Source organism: Rousettus aegyptiacus, unplaced genomic scaffold, assembly GCF_014176215.1.
Source record: "Rousettus aegyptiacus isolate mRouAeg1 unplaced genomic scaffold, mRouAeg1.p scaffold_m13_p_3, whole genome shotgun sequence".
Lineage (NCBI taxonomy): Eukaryota > Metazoa > Chordata > Mammalia > Chiroptera > Pteropodidae > Rousettus > Rousettus aegyptiacus.
Window position 1 is genome coordinate 23,401,385 of NW_023416306.1, and position 24,813 is coordinate 23,426,197.

The 24,813-nt window shown below is 33.8% G+C and overlaps 2 protein-coding genes across 2 annotated transcripts; one reads left to right on the forward strand and one right to left on the reverse strand.

Moving 5' to 3' along the window:
- Positions 1-6,303: 6,303 nt before the first annotated feature.
- On the reverse strand, positions 6,304-7,266 carry LOC107516406 (olfactory receptor 13C8). Its single transcript, XM_016156103.1, has one exon. The coding sequence runs from the start codon at positions 7,264-7,266 to the stop codon at positions 6,304-6,306; it is 963 nt and encodes a 320-aa protein (XP_016011589.1).
- Positions 7,267-22,620: 15,354 nt separating this feature from the next.
- LOC107516407 (olfactory receptor 13C3) lies at positions 22,621-23,699 on the forward strand. The gene has a single exon (XM_016156104.2). The coding sequence runs from the start codon at positions 22,746-22,748 to the stop codon at positions 23,697-23,699; it is 954 nt and encodes a 317-aa protein (XP_016011590.2). The 5' UTR covers positions 22,621-22,745.
- The last annotated feature ends 1,114 nt before the right edge of the window (positions 23,700-24,813 follow it).

Consider the following 24,813-nt stretch of genomic DNA (forward strand, 5'->3'; position numbering starts at 1 on the left):
TCATTATATGGGCCCTCAGTTGAGTTTTCAGGATGAAAACAGACTCTCTGCATGATTTCATGTGTTCTGGGAGTTGTAAACTTAAATATCTTCACTGCTATGCACTAAATGTACTGGAGTAAAATAAGCTAGGTCTAAAGCAATATGGAGGGGTGAGGACTATGGCCAATCTCTTTAATTTTATATGACTAAACAAAATGCATATATATTTTGTATATATGCATATGCTATATAATTCCCTTTCCTATTAGTTTATCGCATCTTTCTACTCAATATTTTCATTAGAATATGTCTTCATTACCATTACTCTGCCTAATTCCGTATTATCAATGGCTTGGTGATGGCAAATGCGTAGAGGCTGCTTTCTCTTCCCAGAATGAAATAATTCCACTTTAAAAATTTTCCACATGATGATCTCATACACTCTTTTCTTTTGCATTTTGTTGTAACTAAGGAGGAGAATTGAATCTCCTAGGAACAGCTCCAGATTCCCTCCAGAAAACTTGTGGAGGGAAGTGTTGTTGTTAAAAAGTTACAAGTTTACTTTAACAAGCTAGACTTTAGACTGTCGCAAGCACATGGGATCCCATCCCTATGTAACCCATTTGTACCTTGACATCAGAGAGAAGTAGATCAGTCAACTTTTAATGATGTCCTCTGAGATATAGTTCTCTGCTTAGGCGTAAATATCAGACTGTGTTTTATATTCCTATGGGAGAAGATTACCAGGCCATGAGATAACAAGTAGAAAGGAAATGTCTTCCTAGGCCGATTGGCCTCTTTGGAACCACTGTGTTTTACATAGCAGAGGTCATATAGAGCTAAAAATGGTCCTTTGTCTATTTGCTAAGGAGATGGATAGGAAGGTCATTTAGCAGTCAAAAATTGAGATATGTGATGGGGTGATGGGAACTGTATGAATTTTGATCCAGGACAATTTTTGTATAACTTCGCATTCCTTATTGTATAAATCGTGTATACCTTCAGGGTTGTATGAGAATTAAATGTATCTGAAACCTAATTGATGTTTAATGTATTCCTTTTCCTGATCTACAAAGCATTAGTCAATGAAGTGGTTGCTTTATTTGTAATTCCTCTGTTGCCCAGAGGTTGTTATAAGAACTTCCCATCTGGGGTCAGTAAAATTATTGCTCTTTTATCTTGGTTTAGAGTCCTGCTGATCCAATGACAACTTTGGACTTACCCTGGTGACTCCAGCCTGCCCTGCAGGAGCCATTTATGAACCAACTGGGCCATTGTCCCTCTTTTCCACATTAATATCTCTGATATCACCAGGATCCATAGCTTCAAATTCCTTTCTTAGAGATAGGATATTCACTTAGGTGTCTTCAGGCTCTCCCTTTTGTGATCTTGGTGACTCTACGTAGCCATGACTCTCTTTCTGTGTCTTGCAACTTCTTTTTTTAGTGGTTCTATGGTCTTCCCTAAAATGTGAGGTGCAGTTAGTAATGGTTGCTCTGCTTTTCTCAGATACTGCAGAGATATTAACTGTAATATTTGCATCAAAAATCACACCAGCTACAGCATCAAATTGAATGTCTATTATTAGTGTTTAAATTTGCATCTTCATTTCGTGGCTAGATGCCATCAGCAGCTGAACAACTATCATCACAAGCAAACCTGGTTATAGTTGAAGTCTGCTTATCACTCTGGATCTTTGGCTATTCAAACTAAGACCCATTCTCTAGAGTGAGAGAAGTACTATAATATGTGAATGAATGAGCTGGTACGTTTATTCCTCAATAAACATACAATAAATAAGAAAACTGAGGCTCAGAGAAATTAAATTACTCGCATAGGCTATAGATTAGTAAGATAGATATGGAGGTGAGATTCCAGTCCAGACAGTATGAGTGCACATCTAGTCTCCCAACTAGTAATGTTTTCTACCTCTCTTTCAAACTAAAAATTCTTGAACCCTCCAAAATTCATCATCTTCTATGTGTATCACACTGAAAACACGTGACTGTGTTTATTTAGGAGTTTTCTGATTGGTTAAAACGCTTGATTCCTTGTATTATTGTCTGTTACCTCTAAGTACAGGGATATCAATGAGTTTCTCAGGAGGACGATGCAATACAGGGCTCAAGACAAAGTTGAAGCATTATTCACTCTCATTCACAGCTTTTGCCATAATCACTGAGGACTTGGTCATCATAGTCCCCTGAATTCACTTATATATCTCCAGTGAACAGCTTTGGAGAAATTCTGAAGTTAAAGGGCATATCAGTTGGGATATCTTAAATTTCTTGCCCTCTAATATCTTTGAATTAATCTTCCTGATTCAGATGCAACTGGACTTCAGAATATTTCCCTTCTGACCAGTAGGAGGTAGAGGAAATAATACTTCTTTATGGTCAAGACTGTGTTTTGAAAACTAGCTTTACCACTTAGAAACTGCATGATCTTAACTTCCATGAGTCTGAGTCTCTTCTCCTGTAAATCAAGAGCCAGGAGAGATATTTTCAAGATTACTGTGACGATTTAAGAAGAAATACGATGTGAATATATGGCACAATGTATCGGCTTTGCATTCAAATTCTACAGTTCCTTATCCTCCTTTCCCTTTTGTTTCCTTCCTTTCCTCTTCTTTATGAAGCTAAGTTTCCTATAAGAATCTAAATATGAATATTTTTCTCAAAAACTGCTTTTTCTATAGATAGTAAATTTTAATATACAATATTCAATTATATTTTATTTCTTAGCAGAGTCGATATTAAAAATATATTTTACAAAGACTATGTAACAAATATTAACCAATCAGAATGAATACAAACTGTAAACAACCAAGATAGCTGTACCAGTGAGTGCAAGCTCAACACTGATTTTATGAGGTTTTAATTTTTTGCTTGTAATAAAACAAACCTGAAATTTATCTGGCATACATTACTATTGCCAAACTAGTTGTTTGTGGCAGGCATTCATTTTGATTTATTGGAACACTTGCTATAGAAGTTGTTAAATAGTTTGAATGTCACAGTTACTCATTAGTCATTTAGAAGTGTGTTTTAATGATCTCATGTTATGGAGTTTTAAATTAATTACTTTTAATTTAATTGAAAGAATATGGACAGTTTAATATAATTTCTTTGAAATTTGCTGATTCTTTCAGCCTGACAAAATATGAATTTTTATACATACTTCATATGTACTTGAGAAAAGTATGTATTCCATATTATTTGGATTGTTAAATTTGTTAATTGCTTTGCTCAATCAAAGACTTCCCATGTCCTGATTGTGACTTTGGATATTTCTATAATTCAGGAACTAGGCTTTCTGTTCTCTAAAGTTAGGGAAATATTAGCTGCTTGAATAGTTATAAGAATCCAATAATATGATTTTACAAGTTATTTTGGAACCTATATGTACGCTTCTGAAGTTTTTTTCATTTACTTATTTACCTATGCATTAATTCAACAAATTTATAAAAATAGCACACCGCATGCCAAGCATAGAACTCAGGTAGTTGCTAGCTGTGCACTGGTAAGAGAATAAAGTTCTGTTTCTTTTTCTCAAGGTCCTCAGTTTGTCCCTTCTGGTGTAACTACTTAGTGTTTACCTTTCATAGGAGTATATGATTATTGCTATTATGTCATTTTAGAGTATACTAAAGAACTTTTCATAATCTCCATTTTAGACACAAGAAAGCAACTGCAGAAGATAAATGTCTTGCACACTAACCTGCTGTTTAGTTGTGTATGAAAATGATAGTCTAACCAAATCTATTGCTTATACTCTGATTCACTGCATTTCTCAAGCAGAGAATTGCATGTTTTATTGCTTTTAAAGATCCTCAAGGCACACTAGAAACTCGACAGGGCTATTCATTTACCAAAAATAAAAGCTGAGAGACAGACTTAAACCTCTGAGGAGGTGGCACTGATAGCTACAGGTTCTGGGTTACAGAAAAGAAATGAAAACTGAAACCAATACTAGAAGCATCTAAGTAGCTGTCATTATCATGGTCAAGAATCATAGCTGTGTGATGCTGATAGGAACAAGAAGCAAATCGGAAGGCGCTTTAGCATCATCCAGCCTTCCATTCGCTCTCCAGCAACTCTTTTGGAGAAATTTAACAGATTAGCCAGCAAAGGAAAAATGTGGTTTTCAGTGCGCCATTCCGAACTCACCAAGCAGAGCATAGAAAAGCAGATTTGAAGTTGAGACAATAGTTTAATAGTTCAAAATTACTCCAAAAAAAGTAAGGATTGAAATCTTGTGCCTACTCAAAGCTTATATGACCTCTTAAAGTACAACCGACACTGATCATAAAACAGTCAATGTTTATTGGGCATTTAGGGTGTTTTAGGCACTTTTGAGTGCTATGCATGAATTAATTTATTTAATCTTATGAAGAAACAATAATTACTTGTTAATAAGAAAGGAAGATATTATGGATTTACTTTTACAATTTAGAAGTAGTTATGGTCTTTTACTTGAGATTTGTGCTCTATGTTTCAACTCTCATGGACTCCTCAAAGGACTATATCAGACTCAGTTCCTTCTATGGCAACAGGTTTCCATTCCTCATGTTGGCATTGCCTCACAGGGCTGTTCTTCAGACGATAGGGATTATCTATCTCACTTGTGAGTCATCTTTGTCTTGTTCCTCGATTCCCAAAACCCTATAGCTCTGTGGGTTATTGAACAACTTGACTCTTTCTTTCTCTTTTGCCACTTCTAATCCTCTTATTGCCGTTTTTGTCAGTCACCAATTCTGTCTAGTTCTCCTACTGCTTAGGATCCGTGTGATTCAATTCAGAGTAAGAAAGAAGTGTATATTACAACCTGGTCTCTTCTCAAAGTCCAGGAGGAATTCTCTGCTACTATGTCCCCTCGTTTTTATTAGGTTAAAACCTAGAGTGCATTACTAGGGGACTCTTTTAGCTATCTTAGTCTCATTATAAATTGAATCTAGAAAAATTATGGTAACTGCTAAATAAATCCTGCTCTTCTACATTATAATATGCACCGCATAAAAATAAAAGGTAGTACTTTAATTTTGAGGGGAGTTCATGTGACAAAATGGCAATACAGTTTATTTAGATGATATTACATTGGACCAAATTTATTTGTTACTTCAGATATGACAGATATACATTTCTAGTTTTATACATGATGTGGTTTACTTATTTTTTCATGAAAGATTCACTGAGCCTTTATTATATGTCACATTCTATTCTAGGTCTTTGGGATGTTGTTGGATAATAAACAGACAAGTTCCTAATCAGAGAGCTTATGTATGTGGTGGATACGAACAGCAAATAAATGAACAAATTAAAAATGAATATGCAATATATCAGGTACTGATTAATAATAACTTTGAATAATTAACTAATGTACTTATTTTAGATTACAGAATGCTTTTTAGAACACCTTTTGCCTTTATTACTTTCTAAAGGTTTAAGAATGATTTTGTTTTACAGGGGCTTTCTTAAGAAATTTTCAACATTTTGCATTTCCATAATAGTATTTTTGTTTATTTTTACTTTTATTATTTCATTCTTTATTGAATGACAAATATTTTAATTTTAATATGCCCCAAATTTTCTAGATTTTGTTTTGTTCTCTTTTCTAAATCAATTTACCTATTAAGTATCTGTATCACAAAGCCTGTGGACCTGCATGCTATATTCCAGTTCAACAAAATGGTAAATCATAGTAGGATGCGTTAATTGTAGAGTCTCACAGGTGGTGAAACAAGATCAAGAGAGAGTAATGTTCTATTCATTGTCATTGTGTGTGTCAACCGTTTTGATGAGGCTCATATAATATACCAGTTACTGGTGCTGTGGAATAATTTTTTGAATGGTAGAATTTATTCAAAGTTATGATTCAACATAATGTGTCACTTGTTTGTCTTCAGGGTTATTTCTCATGGGTTCCTTTGAAGATGAAGGGCAGGTTTGTTGTTGAAACCATAATAAGTTTAGAGAAATTATCTGAAATTTGTATTTGCTCTCCCTCTCCCCATTTTAGCAAGTTTACTGCAGACGGGCTGACCTGTGACAGCAGAATGGTTTTAATTTTGTGGTATGGTCACAGGCTTAGAGGGATTCAAATGGCTCTAGATTTTTTTTTCATAATAGTATTTTTTAAAACCACAGCATGTTTTATTTTTGCAGTTAGAACAAAAACTAATAGTAATAACAGCAACCAAAATATTTCTATAATATGGTTTTGAATGACATGGTGAATTTGTTTTCACATGGTAGTTTTCTCTATTTGAATTTCGTGTCTGCAATAGCTTTGACTACTCAGTCACATAGTGTAAGTCAATATTCATATTCCATCAGAGAAGTTTATCCTACCCAGCATTTTCTTCACTGCAGCCTTTACATCCTTGTTCCGCAGACTATAGATGAGAGGATTGAGCATGGGGGTCATCACTCCATAGAAGAGGGAGATGAAGGACTCAAGGATGTGTTGATTATCTGTACTAACAGAACTTTTGGACTTGGGCTTTGCATACATGAAGAAAATGGTTCCATAGAATATAATTACCACTGTCAGGTGGGCTGAGCAGGTGGAGAAGGCCTTACGTTTTCCTTCGGTGGAAGGGATTCTCAGAATAGTGGCAACAATAAAAATATAAGAGATGAAAATTACTAGCAGTGGAATAACCAGAACAATCAGATTTGACCCTGCCATGCTGATCACATTGATTGAAATATCAGCACAGGCCAGTTTTAGTATAGCCAGAATTTCACAGACAAAATGGTTAATGACATTGTTAGCACAGAATGGTAATTGCATTGTAAGACATGTCTGCACCATTGAATCCACAAGGCCAATGATCCAGGATCCAGCTGCCATGGGCACATAGGCACTTTTGCTCATGATGGCCGGGTATCTCAGTGGGTAGCAGATGGCTACATAGCGGTCAAGTGCCATCATGCCTAGAAGCACACACTCTGTGGCCCCCATGGCAAAGGAGAGAAACATTTGCACCATGCACCCAGAGAAAGAAACTCTTTTCCTTACTGTCAGAAAGCTGTCAAGAATTAGTGGGACAGAGGAGCTTGTATAACAAATGTCCAGGAAAGAAAGATTACAGAGGAAAAAATACATGGGGGTGTGCAAGTGAGAATCATAGATGATTACTAAGATAAGGACTCCATTTCCCAACAGGATCATCAGGTATACCCACAGAACTAGCACAAATAAAACTGTCTGGAGTTTTGGGTGGGCAGAAAGTCCGAGCAGGACAAAGTCTGTCATTATGGAATCATTGGTTCTTTCCATATTACATATACCCTTTTTCCAACAGCACTCTATGGATGATAGAACAGAAGTTTGTTAATACAGTGTCTGTAGGAGCGCCTCTTAATTTAAGAATCATATTCAGTGTTACTGTAGTTCTGCATTTGGATGAAACTATATAACTCTGAGTCAAATTTCTTACTGTAAACCCAGGCTACTAGAGCAGGAATCCTAATCTGATTTTCTCAGGGTTAAGAGATTATAGGATGTTTGGATACCAAACTAGTTTATTATCATTTCTACTAGTGCTACCATAGACTGCAAATTAGTGGCCTATAGCCTGGATGCAGCAGACAGATGTGCTTTTTTTGAAGGAGATTCCTGCACTGTGATTTAAATTTAAATTAGAAGTCAACATTGTAAAAGCAGGAAATATGGTATAAAAAAGTCTGTATTTTTAGGTTACCTTCAAGTAAATTATAATATTTAAAACATTGTACCCATTTCCATCATCATGCTTGCTCAGTTACAACTGACCCATTGGATTCAAAGCATGGTCTCCATTCTACCAGAATATCCTCCTCTCTCTCTTTTCTGCTAGTACTGGAGACAAATATTAATTGCTGAATAACATGTTATTCTCAGTTGATCTCAATCATATATATTACCTGTATGGATTTGAATTCTTGACCCATGGCTGCAAAGCTGACTTATCCACTGGGCACAGTAGGCCTACCATATGTTAGGAGACTATGGAAAGGCTTTGATTTCTCCTAAAATTTGAATTAAACTATGAATTTTAAAGCTTTAATACATAGTATTAGTATATTTATCTTTATATCAATACAAGTGTAAAATATAACTTTTGATATTATTTCATGGAAGAAAAGTCCCATAAAGGCAAAAGAGTCCATCAAAATCATAATTCAGTCATATGTGGTCGAGTCTCCTTTTAGAGCTCAGTATGGTGTGCTGGTGGTATAAGTAGTCATTACGTACCTGCATGAAGCCTTGCTGAGGTCAGTAACCTCATTGAAGGGACATATATTTATATTTCTCCAGTATCATCCTCATTCTGATGAGGAAGCATGTATTCAAATAAATGTGGTCTTTAATATAAATGAATTAAAAGTATGTACAAAGTCAGTCAGTTTTATCATGAATAGAGACATGTGATGTTGTGTATTGTAGGATCCACCTAACTTGTTTATTTTCATCTCATACAAGAACTGTCACTTAGGGATCAACTGTAACAACAGTGCTTTTATTAAAAATGTATATATTTAATTAAACCAGTGACATGCAACCATTTTTTTTTAGCAAATAAAATTTATACAGAAGGATAATATGTAAAACAAAAAGAATGAGTTTTTCTAGTTGAGATATACTGATTTGTAGGGAAGGAAAAAGCATTACTCTTTAGTACCTTATTCACTCTTCTTCTTTCAATTTGCTTTGAGGATTCCAAGGGGCATAGTTTGAAAACCACCTTGCAATAAGTAGGAAGTAATATTAATCATCTGCATTTTAAATAATTTTATTATCAAATAAAATAGCAATATATGTATTGATCATACCAGATACATTTCTAAATGCTTTTATTTATAATAATCCAAGGAAGTAAGAACTATTTTTCTATGCATATAGATTATCCTTATTAACTTTCCTTAAACATTTGGTAAACCTCAACAGTAAATCATGGTATGAGTAGACTAAAGAAAATAAAAAGTGATTATTTTAAGAGAGATGCAGGAAATAAGTTTGGTGCTCAATTTATAATTTTCATACAAACTATTTGAAGTTCACAAACAGATGGTAACATCCTAATCTTGAAAGAAAACTGTATACCAAAAACCTGCAGCGAATTACTATTCACTATTAGTTAAAATAGTTTATACATTCTCATTAAGATATGGAATAAAATAAGGGTGCCCACTCTCACAGCCACTATTTAACATAGACTTGGTAGCCCTCTTCAAAATCATAAAGCAAGAAAATGGCAGGAGTAGGAATAAAAAGAGACTAAAAAAATTATAAGACCTGATGAGAAAAATAAGGCTTCTAGGTGTCAGATCAATAGCAAAAACATTAGTTTTCCTTATACCAGCAATAAATGATTAGCAAACATAATAAAAATGAAAAAATATGAAGCATCTGGTTTTATTTCAGCAAAGCACGCACAAGATCTTTATAGAAATCATTTAAAAATTATAATAAATAGCGTAATAGACTATGAGTAGTAGAAAAGGTACAACATGTTAATAAATGGAATAAAAATATAAGGCTGCCATTTCCCCCTCCAAAATAAGCCTATGTATTCGATTAAATACATTTTAAATTTTAGCTGGATTTTTTTTTTTGAGGAATATGAGCCCTCATTCTAAAATTTATATAGAAGAATAAAAGTACACAACTTGCACAGTTAAATTTGTAAAAGAAAAATAAGGGAAGCATCCATATTTGAAGCCACAGTGATCAACATATTATGATAATGGTTCAGGGACATTTAAATAGTCTGGTGGAAAAGGAAAGAGATCTTAGATATAGACATATGTTTATATGTGAATTCGATATATCATAAAATAGTCACCTCAAAGAAATGGGGAAGTAATAGCTTAGTAGATTATGTTAGGAAAATGCCCTTATATGTGAAAAAAAGAGAAAATTTCATCCCTGGATTACCATATATAAAGATAGACACCAGGTAGATTAACAATTTACAGGTAAAACGTAGAAAATTAATAAAACAATATAGAAAAACCTGAAAACTTATAGCGGAGGAAAAAATATTTTAAAACATAAAGAGTTAGTGAAAGGATTAAGAAGTACAAGTTGGTGGTTACAAAATAGTCACTGGTGTTGAGTAAATCCTAGGGAATGTAGTTAATAATATTGTAATAACTATGTATAGTGTCAAGTAGATACGAAACTAATCGGAAAGATCACTTCGTAAATTATATAAATGTGTAACCACTATGCTGTACATCTGAAACTAATAAAAAATAATATTGAATGTCAACTCTCACTGTAAAAAAATATTCTACGAGTGCTTTAAAAAAAGCCTTAAACCAATAGAAAGTTAAAGGATATGATAAATCAGTGAATCACAGATGGGTTTTTTCTAAATGGCTGACAAGCATATGGATAGGTTCTCATACTTAGACAATCTAAAAAAATGCTCATTAAATGTTCAAAATCCGAAAAAGTCTCCTTAAAACAGCCATGAGATATCGTTCATTTTCATTAGAAAAGTAGATGATACAAAATGTTGGCAAGCATGTGGGGAGGTAGAATTCTGGCAGGGGTGTACACTGGTCTGATGACAAAGTCTCTGACTACATTAAAGTTGGGGAGGTCCTAGTAATTCCAGTCATGGGAATATGTCCCAGATAAGTCCTTGCCCAGAACTATAAGGGGACAAGTATGAGGATGTTCATCATTGCATTATTTGTGACAAAAGGTGGTTGGAGGCAACCTGGATGTCCATCCTCAGAAGATGGTTCTACCACTTGTGAGCATACATTATAAAACAGTTTGCAGAAGTAGGAAGCAAATGAACTAGATGTTTATACAGCAACATAATTAGATCCCTGAAAAAGTAATAAAAAAGTAAGCAATATTGTGATTTACAGTACAATAAAATTTATATATAAATTTAAAATACAAATTTTAGAAGGGTATGTGTATTTTTAAGGATAAATCAAACATAATTGTGGGTGAGAGAGTAAATATTGGTGGAATCAGTGATTATGGGAGAATAGGTAGCTTTTTAAGGGTTGAGGAAAATAATGTGTAGAGGAATATAAAATATAGGAGAGCTCATTAAAGCCTAAGTTTAAATGGAAACACAAATAAAAATTATAGAGAGCAATAAAAGGCATATGGCAATAAAGGAGGTCCGATTGGAAGGGTAGTTTAATAGAAGGAACTATCATATATGTAAAAAAAAAAAACAGGAAAATAGACTTCTGACACCATAATAACAGTATGTAATGGATTGGAAGAAAAAAGTTGAGACTTGAAAAATGGGGTAAAGCTTAGATTAGGCATTTTTAAAAATAACATTTTAAATCTAGTTAAAGAAAAAAAAAGTCAGTCATGAAGTGATTGGTCAGTATTGGAGAATGGAAAGAAGTTCCTGAAATGAATGAGAGGCAGTGCTCATCCAACATTATTTCATCTTATGCTCCCATTGGAAAGGTTATGGGTAATGTAGAAATGCATGAATCAATCAGGTATACCTATTAGCCTGGTTGGACTAAATATGCTATACATATCTGTAACTCCATTGATTTGAACCTGTTTTCCCCTCCTGATGAGAACCTGGCATCCAGGACACTTGCACAAAAAGAATGGACTGAGCAAAGGAGTTAAGCGGCTGCTTCCGCATTGGCCTTCCTGTTTCTCATTGTAAAGCAAGGCGCTCTGCCTCACAGTAACATATGTGAGCTAATGAGGATTGACTCCTGCGAATATTAGATACAACCTCCTCTTATTTTAACAAATCATTTTTTTTTTTTTTTTTTTTTTTTTGGTCTGTGGGACTAAAGAATAGAATGTGGTATAGACTTTGGTTAAAAACAACAGTAGTATTGCTAATTAGTGAGGTCTGTTGGTAGTGACCATTGGAGAGAGGCTTAATTAAGTAAACTTGGAGTTTAAGTAGAATGACAGAGAATATGATAAGAACAGATTTGATCCACTTGTGCCGAATTTCTGCTACAAATTAAAGCATGTGGCACAATGTAGGAATAGATGGAATAGATGTACAGATTATTTTTCTGGAACATTTCCGTTAGCCAAGATTAATGCAGGTCAACAGCAATCTAAAGAAGACAGAAATAAGGGGCCTGAGATAAATTCTAGATTTAAGTCTCCAGTGTCAAAGCTCACTCTGGAACTCATAATAGGAGAAAAAAGTACTGGTTACAGTGTTTCTGGTGCAACAAGCTTCCAGAAGGGGTTAATGGAAGAGGTGGTTTGTGTTTTTTCACACTTACAGAGTTAGATATAGAATCATATTTTTGTCTTGATTATTTTGGATTCAACAATTATTTTGAATATAATTATACAGTTGATATGGTATATTAGTTATTTTTAAGATCTTAAGATCTTTTAAAAATATGATGGTCAAAGTTATGGTTTATATATACAATGGAATATTACTCAGCCATTAAAAAAAATGAAATCCTACCTTTTGCAATGACACGGATGGACCTAGAGGTTATTATGCTGAGTGAAATAAGTCAGAGAAAGATAAATACTGTATGATTTCACTTATATGAGGAATCTAAGGAACAAAAAAGAAAAACTAATCAAAAACATACTCAGATATAGAGGACAATCTGGTGATGGACAGAGAGGAGCGGGGTTGGGGGACTGGGAGAATGGGGTGAAGGGTTAAAGATGTTCAAATTAGTAGTTGGTAGATGGGCACTGGGATGGGGAGCACAGCACAGGGAATGAAGTTAGCATTAGTGTAATGGCTAGATAGAGAGCCAGAGGAGAGAAAGAGCAATTAGGGGGATCATTTTATAAGCTATATAAATGTCTAACCAATGTACTGTATACTTGAAACTAATAAAATAAAACTTAAAAAAGTTAAAAACATGATGGTCAGAAGAACTGCTGAAGATGGTCAAGTAATTGGATTGCAGTTCTACACATAGGAGAGAGAAAATTTTTCAGCAGATTATAGGCCCAATCATAGTAATCAAATTGCTTGGCTGCTGATGAAAATAAGAGATAACACACCTGTTTTGCAGTGACGTCTCTAAGGGTACTAAACAGGAATCTAATATTCTCATTCTATCTGCTGTGGGGAGGGGTGGAGAGGCAGAATCCAAACTCTGTGCTGTTCAAAAGTCAACCGTGAATGTTTTTTAAGACGCGGGTGTGGCAAATAGATGTAAAAATTTTAGAGTACCTAGAGCTAGGTTCAAAATCAAAGATTTGGAACCTCCTTTTCCTCTTATTTAAATGATGCCAATTCCTACCTAAGAGACTTGTTGTGAAAACGACCCAGCAGTGGTCTAAAATGTAATGCAAAGCTTTGACACTAAATGATGAAAATTTGACAGATGAGAAAATTAGATTACCCAGTTAAAGCATATGAAATTGATATCTCACCCATAATTTGAAAAAACAATATTTACAAAAAGATGCAATATGATATTATTTATGTACCTCTGAACTCGGAGAATGATTTTTTTCTCTTGATTTGAGACAGTCTTCTTCCTTAACTGCTGCTTTTTTCTCTATAGCTTCATGAAGTGCTCTCTATTTTATGTAATCCTTTGCAGGATAAAGTGAGGAGATATTAGTGAGACTTAAATAGCGAGCAGGGAGCTTTAATTATTTTCTTCAAGTTTTGACTTACCAGTACTTTATTCCTCAGGTAAAATTGTTAGATGATTTTATTTAAAATATTCTGACTCTCAGATCCGGAGTTTCTAATTCAGTCTCAGAAAAGAAAGTTAGATGACCCATAGATTTTGGGGGCCTTTGTCATTATGTAAGTGTTTCTTTACCTTTGGAGCTCCAGAAACATCCTCCAAAAGACCAGCCATTAGCACAAGACAATTTAAATTCTTTTCAGGGGTGAGCCAGGGAGGGGTCCAATATTTGTAACAAACTAAAGTTAAGACTGTAAACATGGGGGATTAAAAACTTTCCAGAACTCTAGGGAGAATGTAGTTAGATCCCATTATATCATATAATTGGTATATTCTTGTAATGAGACTTAAATAAGAAAAGTCTATCACTGCCGACCTTAAAAGAATAATTGAAGATTTAGAAACTCAAATAAATGGACAAAAATCTTTAATAAATATTGTTTTTTTCCTGAAATTATCTGAAATCTTCCCACTATCAATAGCATATATTGCCTGCATTTGCATAGAATTTTCAAATATTTGAAGTTGTTCTCAGAACACTACCATGAATTAGTACAATTTTCCTTTCATACAGATGTGGAACCTGACTCTCTGAAAGCTGAAATACTTTGCTGATGGTTGTGCAGCCAGTATAAGAGGAGGTAAAAAAGATGTCAGATCCAGCCTTTAAGACGGCAGCTCCTGCAGTCTATTAGCAGCACTGCCCCATTGCTCACCGATGAGACCCAAAAAGAGCTTTTAGAGTACTGCATCCCCACTCTGCAACAAATGCAGGGAAGTTAGTTTAGAATAATTTAAACAATGTAAAATGACAATGAAATGTCAATAAAAAATTAAAACTAAGCGTTATTTTCCCTCTAGATCCGAGTAAGAGTTTGAAACTTATGGAACAAAATGCAAACTTGTATCAAAAATAATTTCTCTTCGACTTTAATAATAAAATAATTTCTCTTCGACTTTAATAACAAAAGTCAACATTCAAACTGGACTTTTGTCCCTGAAGTGAATCTTCATTTCTCAATACTTTTCTGTTAAAGCTTTTCCAGATAAGCCTGCTTTTTAGTAATTTCTCCTTAATTTTATGCACATTTCTTCTTTAGTTTACACTAAATGCTATAAGTTATGCTGTCTAGATATCTGACATTTAATGCTAGATAAAAATAGACAGTACCAACTAAGTGGGGGGAAGGGTAGATTTTTCTATGCACTTTACACATATTTAATTCATCTAATCTTTATTATAACCTTACGAGATATATGCTATTATTTTTATTTTAAAGATTGAGTGACTGAGGAACAAAAAGATATTATGTGCAACAAGTTTCCCTAAAGGGTCTGAAAACGACTTAATGGCAGAAAGCTTTCTATTTTACTTTTTTGTATCACAACATCATCTCAAAATGTGCCTTGAGCATGGTGGACACTCAGAACATGCACTTGTGGGCAGATAGACAATTTTACCATATCCATTTTGCTTTTCTAATGTGCTCTACATTTTGTATAGCGTGAAATTATATGTTGCTTAATGTTTATAGTTATAGTCTGCAGTAATACATTTCACTGAAGGACCACTGAAAAAATAAAGAATCCTGAAAGGAGGCAGAGTTCTAGTCTTCTTTTTCTAACCTCTTTTTCTGTTTCTTTAGTCCCAAAACCTTGGAATTCATATGATTTCCTAACTATTCTTAATTTTTTTTATCGACATATAATTAACATATAAGATTGTGTTGATTTGATACAATTATACATTACCATATGACTACCACAGTAGCATTAGCTAACGTCTGCATTACGTCACGTAATTATTATTTCTTTTTTTGTGGTGAGGACATTTAAAATCTGGTTTCAACAGTTTTCAAGTATATGATACAGTATTGTTAGCTATAACCATAATGCTGTGCATTAGATCTATAGAACTTATTCACCTTCTAACTGCAAGTGTGTTACCCTTTGATCAACATCTCCTTTATTCTATCACCCCACAACTTCTGGAAACCACCATTTTAATCCGTTTCTAAGAGTTCACCCTTTTTTAGATTCCACATGTAAGACAAATACAGTATTTGTCTTTCTCTCTGACATACCTCACCATAATGCCCTCAGGGTCCATCCATGCTGTCCCAAATGGCAGGATTTCCTTTTTTCTTATAGCCGAATGATATTCTATGTATATGTGTGTAGGTATGTGTGTGCATATGTGTGTGTGTATATATACATACATATATACATGTGTGTGTGCGCGTGTGTGTACCCATCCCTCGATTTACACGATATTTTTTTAATGCGAGTTATACACGGTAAATATATGCCCCCTCCGTTTCATATACATAGATTTTTTAACATGCTTGCCATTTATGCAGTCTCCTTTTACGTGGTTCTTTCTTTTTCATTTTCATTGTTGGCAAATACTCTTTCTAAAAAACAATAGCTTTACTAAGCAATGTACAAAGCACTAATATTAACATACCATTATAAATGATCTTCCTGTTCATTAGATGGCATATAAAAGGTATGGGTGACTACTGATGTTTTTTTGGATTGTTTTTACAAATGTTTTGCTGTAGAAGCTGAACTTTTATTTTCAGATGATGTAGCTAGTTATCCAGGCAATTTAGAACTTCCAAATATAAAAGTTGTATATTTGCCACCAAATACAACTTCCCTGATCCAACCTTTACATCAGGGTTCCCCAATCCCCTGGCCACGGACTGGTATTGGTCCATGGCTGTTAGGAACTTGGCTGCTTAGCAGGTGAGCTGCTGGCGAGCCTGCGAAGCTCCACCTGATTTTGCAGCCAGCCACTCCTCAGTGCTAGCATCACCACCTCAGCTTCACCTTAGATCATCAGGCATTAGATTTTCACAGGGGCACAAGTACCTGGTGCCAAAAAGGTGGGGAACCGCCTCTTTAGATCAAGGCATTATTTCCACCTTTAAGATTAACTATATTAAATGGAGTTTAATGATATTTTTAATAAACTTGAAGATAATAAATCACTTACAGTTACAGAATAAATACACAATTTTAAGTTCTATCAAGAATATTGCTTTAGCTTTGAGTGAAATATAGCCGTCAGCTTTCAATGCATGATAAAAAGCGTTGTGGCCAGAAGTGATTTTACTAGGGAATATGGTTCCAGCACTTGAAGAGGGATTAACTGGCATTATTAATTTATTAAATAAATTTCAAGAAGAAGATTCTGACAATTTGAATATAGATAATATTAATGAATTACTGATTGATCACGAATTAACCGATAATGAATTAATTCACTTAACATTTGAAGCCCATCCTGATAATGAATACAGCAGTGACCTTGAACCAGTTTCATTCACTGCAAAAATTATTTACTAAGCTCTTCAACTGGCCTTAAAACTGGAAATTACAATTGTAGCTGTTGATCCAAACATCTAATGACCCTTACAATTTCTAAAAGATTAAAAAATATTTTGGTGAATTTCAAAGAATTTATGAAAACAGCAACAGATGGGGTTGGAAAAAGATTATTTAAAAACATAAACATAAATAATGAAACCAAAGTAGTATTTCCAAATTTCAAGTGATGCAGATAATGACTTTGTGCCAATTAAAATCAGAAGGTTGGTTGCTTTAGATTACAGCAGAGACACAGACAGTGAATAAAATTTATTTATTTTTCCTGAATTTTCATTAGCATTATTTTTGTGAAAATATGTGAAATAAATATTTTTATGACTTACATTGACCTATTTCTTTAGTATTTTTTTTGTACTGGTGGACTCTAGTAATGTGGTTTCATCCTGTGTAAAGAAAAGTGTGGAATGGATAATCTGCGTAAATTGAGGCACCGGTGTATGTTATATATATCACCTCTTTGTCCATTCATTTATTGGTGGACCCTTAGATTGTTTCCATATCTTAGCTTTGTGAAAAATGCTGTAATAAACATGGGAGTGCAGATACTTTTTTGATATCTTGTTTTTATTTCTTTTGGATATATACTCAGAGGTAGAATCATTGGATCATATGGTAGCTTTAAAATTTTTTTGAGGAAATTCCATACTGTTTTCCTGATGGCTGAAACAATTTACATTCCCACCAACAGGGCGCGAGGGGGCCCTTTTCTCCACATCCTCACTAACACTTATTTTTGCCTTTCTGTTGATAGCCATTCAACAGGTATGAAGTGCTATCTCATTGTGGTTTGATTTAAATTCATATTTAAATCAAATGTGGATTTGATGATTAGTTATGTTGAGCATCTTTCATGTACTTATCGGCCATCTGGATGACTTCTTTGGAAAAATTTCTTTTCAGTTCCTCTTCCCATTTTTATTTTATTTATTTACTTAATTTTTCTAATTTTTTAATCTTTTATTAAATTTACTGGAATAACGTTGGTCAAAAAATTATGGGGTTTAGTTTTCAAGTGTATGGTTCATTAATATATCATATGTACATTGCCTTGTAATTGTTTTTTATTGTCGAATTGTATGAATTCTTCATATATTTTTAATATTATGCTCTTATCTGATATATAGTTTGCATATATTTTATCTTATTCCATGGATTGTCTTTTCATTTTGTTGATTATTTCTTCTACTATCTAGAAACTTTTTAGTTTGATGTAATCCCACTTTTTTGTTGTTGTTTTTTTTTCTTGTTGTTCTTTTTGCTTATGCTTTTGGTGTCATATCTAAAAAACAGTTGCCAAGTCCAGTGCTAAAGATCTTTTCCCCTATGTTTTCTTCTTAGGAGTTTTATTATTTCGTTGTTTTTTCCTAATGTTTTTTTCTGGTCTCTATTGTGTTGATTTCCACTTTGATTTTTGTTATTTCCTTCCTATTGCAAACTTTGGGCTTAGTTTGTTCTCCTTTTTCTAGAGCCTTAAGGTGTAAAGTCAGGTTATTTGAGATCTTTCTTTTTTCTTAATATATGCATTTATCACTGTAAACTTCCCTCTAAGAACTATTTTTTAGCATCCCATAGATTTTGGTATGCTGTGTTTTCATTTTCATCTATTTCAAGATATATTTTTAATTTCCCTTTTGATTTCTTCTTTGACCTTTTGGTTTTTCATGAGTGTGTTAATTAGTTTCCACATATTTGTAAATTGTCTAGTTTTCTTCTTGTGGTTGATTTATGGTTTCATACAACTGTGGTCAGAAAAGATATTTGCTGTGTCATTAATCTTTTTAAATAAGCTAAGACTTGTGTGGCCTGTCTGTCCTGGAGAATGTTCTGTGTGCACTGAGAAGAATGTGCATTCTTCTGCTCTTGGATGGAATGTTCTGTAGATATTAATTCATTTGGCTGAAAGTATGGTTCAAGTCCAATGTTTCCTTGTTGATTTTCTATCTTGATGATCTATCACAACCGCTAAAAGTGGGGTATCGAAGTCCCCTATTGTGTTATTGTCTATTTCTCCCTTCAGATCTGTTAGTATTTACATAATATATTTAGGTGTTCTGATATTGGGTGCATAGAATTGTTGGGTTTCTTGATGAGTTAATTCTCATCACTATATAATTTTCTTTGTCTCCCATGACAGTTTTTGTCTTAAAGTTTATTTTGTCAAATGTAACTAAGCTACCTCACTCTCTTTTGGTCCACGTTTGCAAAAAATATCTTTTCCACCTCTTCACTTTCAGCCTATTTGTGTCCTTAAAGCTAAAGTGAGTCTGTTGTAGGCAACATATAATTAGGTCTTGTTTTTTGTTTTTTTTTTGAGTATTTTTATTTATTTTGTGCCTTCTAATTAGAGAATTCAATCCATTTACATTTATGGTAATTATTGATAAGTAAAGTCTTACTCTTACTAATCTTATTAAATGCTTTATGGTGGTGTTAGAGTTCCGCTGTACCTTTTTTTTTCTATTTTTGCCTACCTATGTGGATTGGTGATTTCCCATGATGGTATACTCTTATTTCCTTCTCTTGATCTTTTATGAATCTACTATAGGATTTTGCTTTGTGGTACCATATGGCTTACATAAGACATCTTATAGACATAACAGTATGTTTTACATTGATATCGATTCACCTTCTATTACGTACAAAATCTCTACCCTTTTACTTTCTCCCTTTTATGTTTTTCATGTAACAATTTACCTCTATAATCTGTGTTTGTTAACAAATCATAGTAACTATAGTCATTTGTAATACTCTTTTCCTTTAAATTTTATACCATAGTAAAGTGGTTAATACACCATGCTATTACTGAATTAGAGTAATACGAATCTGACTAAATATTTACCTTTCCCAGTATCTTGTATGTTTTTGTGTGTTTTTATGTTACTAATTAACCTCTTTTCATTTTAGTGTGAATAACTCCCTTCAGCATTTCTTGTAAGGCAGGTCTAGTGGTGATGAACTCCCTTAGCTTTTATTTGTCTGGGAAAATCTTTGTTTCTTCTTCATTTCTGAAGGATAACTTTGTCGAACCTCGATTAATATCTACAATAAAGCTCATATATTTTCCCAAAACATTTTAATTCATTCATGTGTTATCTACCTATCTGAATTTATGCCACAAACTATCCATTCTGGACTTTTTTAAAAAACTGCCGTAGCCTTAAACATATGAATTCGCTTTTTTCCTGTTAATTTATTTACTTTATTGCCACCTATATTTTTCATTTCAAAAATGGTTGGTGATGGCATTCTGCATGAAATTAACATCTAAAAGAATGAATATAAAGTAAGCAAAAAGTTAAATAATAATGCATTTAATTCACAACAAATATCTGCTTTATTTAATTTATAATATCTAGACCACTTTTCAGTCATAACATTTCATTTTGGTAATTATCATTTGTATTTGTAATTTATAACTTTGAATTAACTTTACTTTGTTAAACATATTTTGAACTAAAAGCTATCATATTTTATAAAGTTAATTTGGTAAACATTTGCCCCCGTTTCCAAAAGTGACATGAATAAAGAATGTCATTTCATTTTTGAGCTTTAGTTCAACCATAGTTTATTCCCAGCACCAATCTTAATTGGGTCTATGGGACACTGTCTCTAACACACTAAGAAGTTTCTCCATTGCACAGATCTCTCATTCCAACTTTAAATTGCTTTGAGAATTGGGGCACAATTACAACAACTGTTGTATAACAAGTATTTATTCTTCCACATCGGTGGAATCTGGCATTGTTTGTTGAATCTGACCTTAATACAGATGCTAACATAAATATTAAGAAGAAAGTAATTGGTTCTTCTAGGAGGGTGAAATAATTTATGAGTAGAAAGGTAAGTCTTCAATACCATGAAACCATATATTTTCAATCTATATTAAAGATGTTATTTAATATAAATAGGTAATGTAAAATGCCTGATGCATTCCAGGTATCAATTTATTGTCACCAAAATACAGCTGTGAATCATTATCATTTCTTTATTATTTAAATAATATCTGTTATTCCTTGAAGTAATTTCCATATGCTACCTCATTATTTCCATACCATATCCCAGTAAGAAAAGTAAAGCACATATTTTTATCATTATTTTAAAAAATGAGATGATTACAGCTCTAATTAGAAGCACAGAACCTCAAAACAGACTTTCATTTCAGTCTGAGGTTCTTTTCCACCATGCAAAACTGATATCATATATATCCCAATAAGTACAGTAGTCCCCTCTTATCCAGGGTTTTATTTTCTGTGGTTTTAGTAACATACTGTAATTATACTTATATTTTCATATGTACTTTTCCTTCATACTGACTGAATTGTGAATTTTGTAATGGTGAGCACTTATATTGTTCCTTTGTTTGTCCTTACTATGCTTAGAACATGACTGGATTCAGGTAGACTGCCAGTAATATTCTAAAACGATTGTTAATAGTCTGGCGCAAGTTTAGCCTACTTAAAAAAGTCTTTGATAATATTTTTTTTCTTAAGAAATTTTAACAACATGATGTGAATATTCTGTAAAACACAAATGTTCTTGTGATCTTCTAGGGTTTCATGCCAATCCATAATAAAGCAAACGAAAATCCATTTGAATCAGAAAAATCTGAATAATCTGCCAATTCAGCATAAAGTAAAGCATTGTCACTCAAGTGCTTTCAAGATCTGTTGCATAAGTATCACCTGAGCACTTACAGTAAGTGCAGAATCTCAGGAGCTACCCTAAACACTAACACAGAATCTGAAGTTTATCAAGATACCCAGGTGATTCATATGTATATGAAAATTAGTGAAGCCGTGAACTAGACTGATTTATGCTTCAAGCTCTACTTTATTATTCACTACCTGGTTAACTTTGGACAAGTTCCATCTTCTATATTTGAAAAAATGAAGATAACATAAAGAAAGATTATACTTTGTAAAGCATAAAGTGCTACACACGTGTACACATGTTTATATAAAATATTTAAACCTTATTTCCTTAGGTGACTTAAATGAATAAATTATCAAGGTATACACTGAAGCTACAGAAAAAAAGAAATGAAGAGACTATGTAATGTTCTTCGAAGATTATCTGTAAGATTCATGTGGTGCCAATATTTGCAATGGTCTTGTCATAGAAAGTCACAAAAGATTCTAAGAGGGGCTGGCATATGAAGTTAACAACTAGCTGTGTTTAAATAGATGTTAAATTTCAGTTTATGCTGTTCAGTTTTTTATTATTATGTGTCTATAAAATACACAAACTGACTGATAAAAGGTATGCAGGCATACAAAGAAATATGCACCAGAAAATCAAAGTTGCTGTGAAATTTTGACCATCATTGTTAATTGCTACATCAAATTTTCAGTGCTTGTTGAGCAGTCTTTTGCCGTCTCTGCTGCTTGCTGTCTGAGGCAGATGACGAAGTCGGGTTTACAGTTGGTAATTAGGAGTTTAGAAACCGAAACCCAGGAATGTGTCCTCAACATCAGGAAAGGTTATTTCTGTATGTCTGATCATATCCAGATCTTCATATATTACCAAAGGGCATAGGTACTTCCATCTTTTCCAATTTCATTGTGTTCTAGTTACACATCTTGTTGAAGATAACCAGATGTCGGAGCTTCAAGCAGACATCCTATAATACATTGTAAAAAAATGAATCATTCAGGTAATTTTTAACACTTCTTTTTAGCAATAGAATGTATTTTATATTAGATTTCCTCTGATGTCCTGAAAGCAGATGACATGAAGACAATTAACCAGACATTTGTGTCAGAATTTGTTCTTCTGGGCCTTTGTGGATACCCAAAGATTGAGATCATTTTCTTTGCTCTAGTTCTATTTATGTATCTTGTGATTCTGATTGGCAATGGTGTTCTGATCATAGGAAGCATTTTTGATTCCCGTCTTCACACCCCTATGTACTTCTTCCTGGGCAACCTCTCCTTCCTGGATATCTGCTATACATCTTCCTCTGTTCCTTCAACTTTAGTGAGCTTGATCTCAAAGAAAAGAAACATTTCCTTCTCTGGATGTGCAGTACAAATGTTCTTTGGGTTTGCAATGGGGTCAACGGAGTGTTTACTCCTCGGTATGATGGCTTTTGATCGCTATGTGGCCATCTGCAACCCTTTGAGATACTCTATCATCATGAGCAAGGTGGTGTATGTGCTGATGGCTTCTGGGTCATGGCTCTCTGGTGGAATCAATTCAATGGTGCAAACATCTCTTGCCATGCAATTGCCTTTCTGTGGGAGTAATATTATCAATCACTTCACATGTGAAATATTAGCTGTCCTCAAGCTTGCTTGTGCTGATATATCCCTCAATATTATCACCATGGTGATATCAACTATGACATTTGTAGTTCTTCCACTGCTTGTCATTTTTTTCTCCTACATGTTAATCCTCTACACCATCTTGAGAATGAACTCAGCCACAGGGAGACGCAAGGCCTTTTCTACCTGCTCAGCACATCTGACTGTGGTGATCATGTTTTATGGTACCATCTGCTTTATGTATGCCAAACCCAAGTCTCAAGAACTGCCTGGGGAAGACAAGTTTCAAACATCAGACAAACTTATTTCCCTATTTTATGGGATAGTGACCCCCATGCTAAATCCTCTAATCTATAGCTTGAGAAATAAAGATGTAAAAGCTGCTGTAAAATATCTGCTGAACCGAAAACCTATTCAATAAATATTTCCTATTTAGAAAATATTTCTAACAGGCACAAAGATGGATTTATAGATTGATCAGTAAGAACCTTCTTTGGGAGAAACCATGGTTAAGGAGAGATATTTTTATTCTTTCTCTTCTCTAACCCTGCTCAGAATTACTAAGAAATATAGTTTGCTATAAATTCAGCTTCCACTATGTCCTGATCCAGATCTCACAAGCACAATTAATTTTATTAGAATCTCATTCTTGATGATATTTAAAATGAATGTGTCTGGTGTAGTGTGTGGAAATGTAATAGGAAACAATCACGCATAGCTTTGGGAGAGAGAAAGAGGAGTACAAAATCTGTAATTCCATAAACTACCTAAATGGCATTGGATAGACTTTCTTTGTCAGCCATTGCTACTATATCTTGTAATCAGAAAATAAATAAAAATAGGTCTCACTGTCATTTAAAATTTCAATAAGTTGGAGAAAGCATTTAGCATAGCACTATCTTCACAGTGTCCTAGAATTTTAGAATTGAAACTAAGACTCCAAGGTAAGGAATAAAAGTTACTACTGAGCACCAATTTTACACTAAGCCAATAATTATTAGAATCAGATATCTCCCCCTAAAAATCACGGTGTTAATACAAATCACATCTTCCTTACCTTTCCTCTCATATCTATATAAAGGGGAGTTCAAGCAAGGAGACAAAATAATCAAGGGAGTGTCATACCTTATGGGGAGTACAAAGTGAGTTGTGAGAGGTATTTTACTACAATCTCTGTGGAAGAATGAGAAGTTTGTTTTGTTTTGTTTGTTTTGTTTTTCAATCTAAACCAAACGAGGGGGAGCTGCGAATGAGACTTAAGATTTTGGGTGCCTGCAAAGAGAGCCTGGCTTTTGTCTTGATGGGTGGAGGCCTGCTGAGCTCTCAAGGCTGCAGAAAAGCAGAGGAGCTAGTCTAGAAGAGGGAGGGAGGGAGGTATTCTTGGCTCAAATCTAACAGAAACGTTTCAAATCTTTCTGAGATGTTCTCACAGGTTCAGAAAGAGTATAAAACAGTTATTGAGGGAATAAAAATCAGTTCTTTCATTTTCCAGTGAGTTGAAATTCCTCAATTAATCTATGATAAGTTTTTTTTTT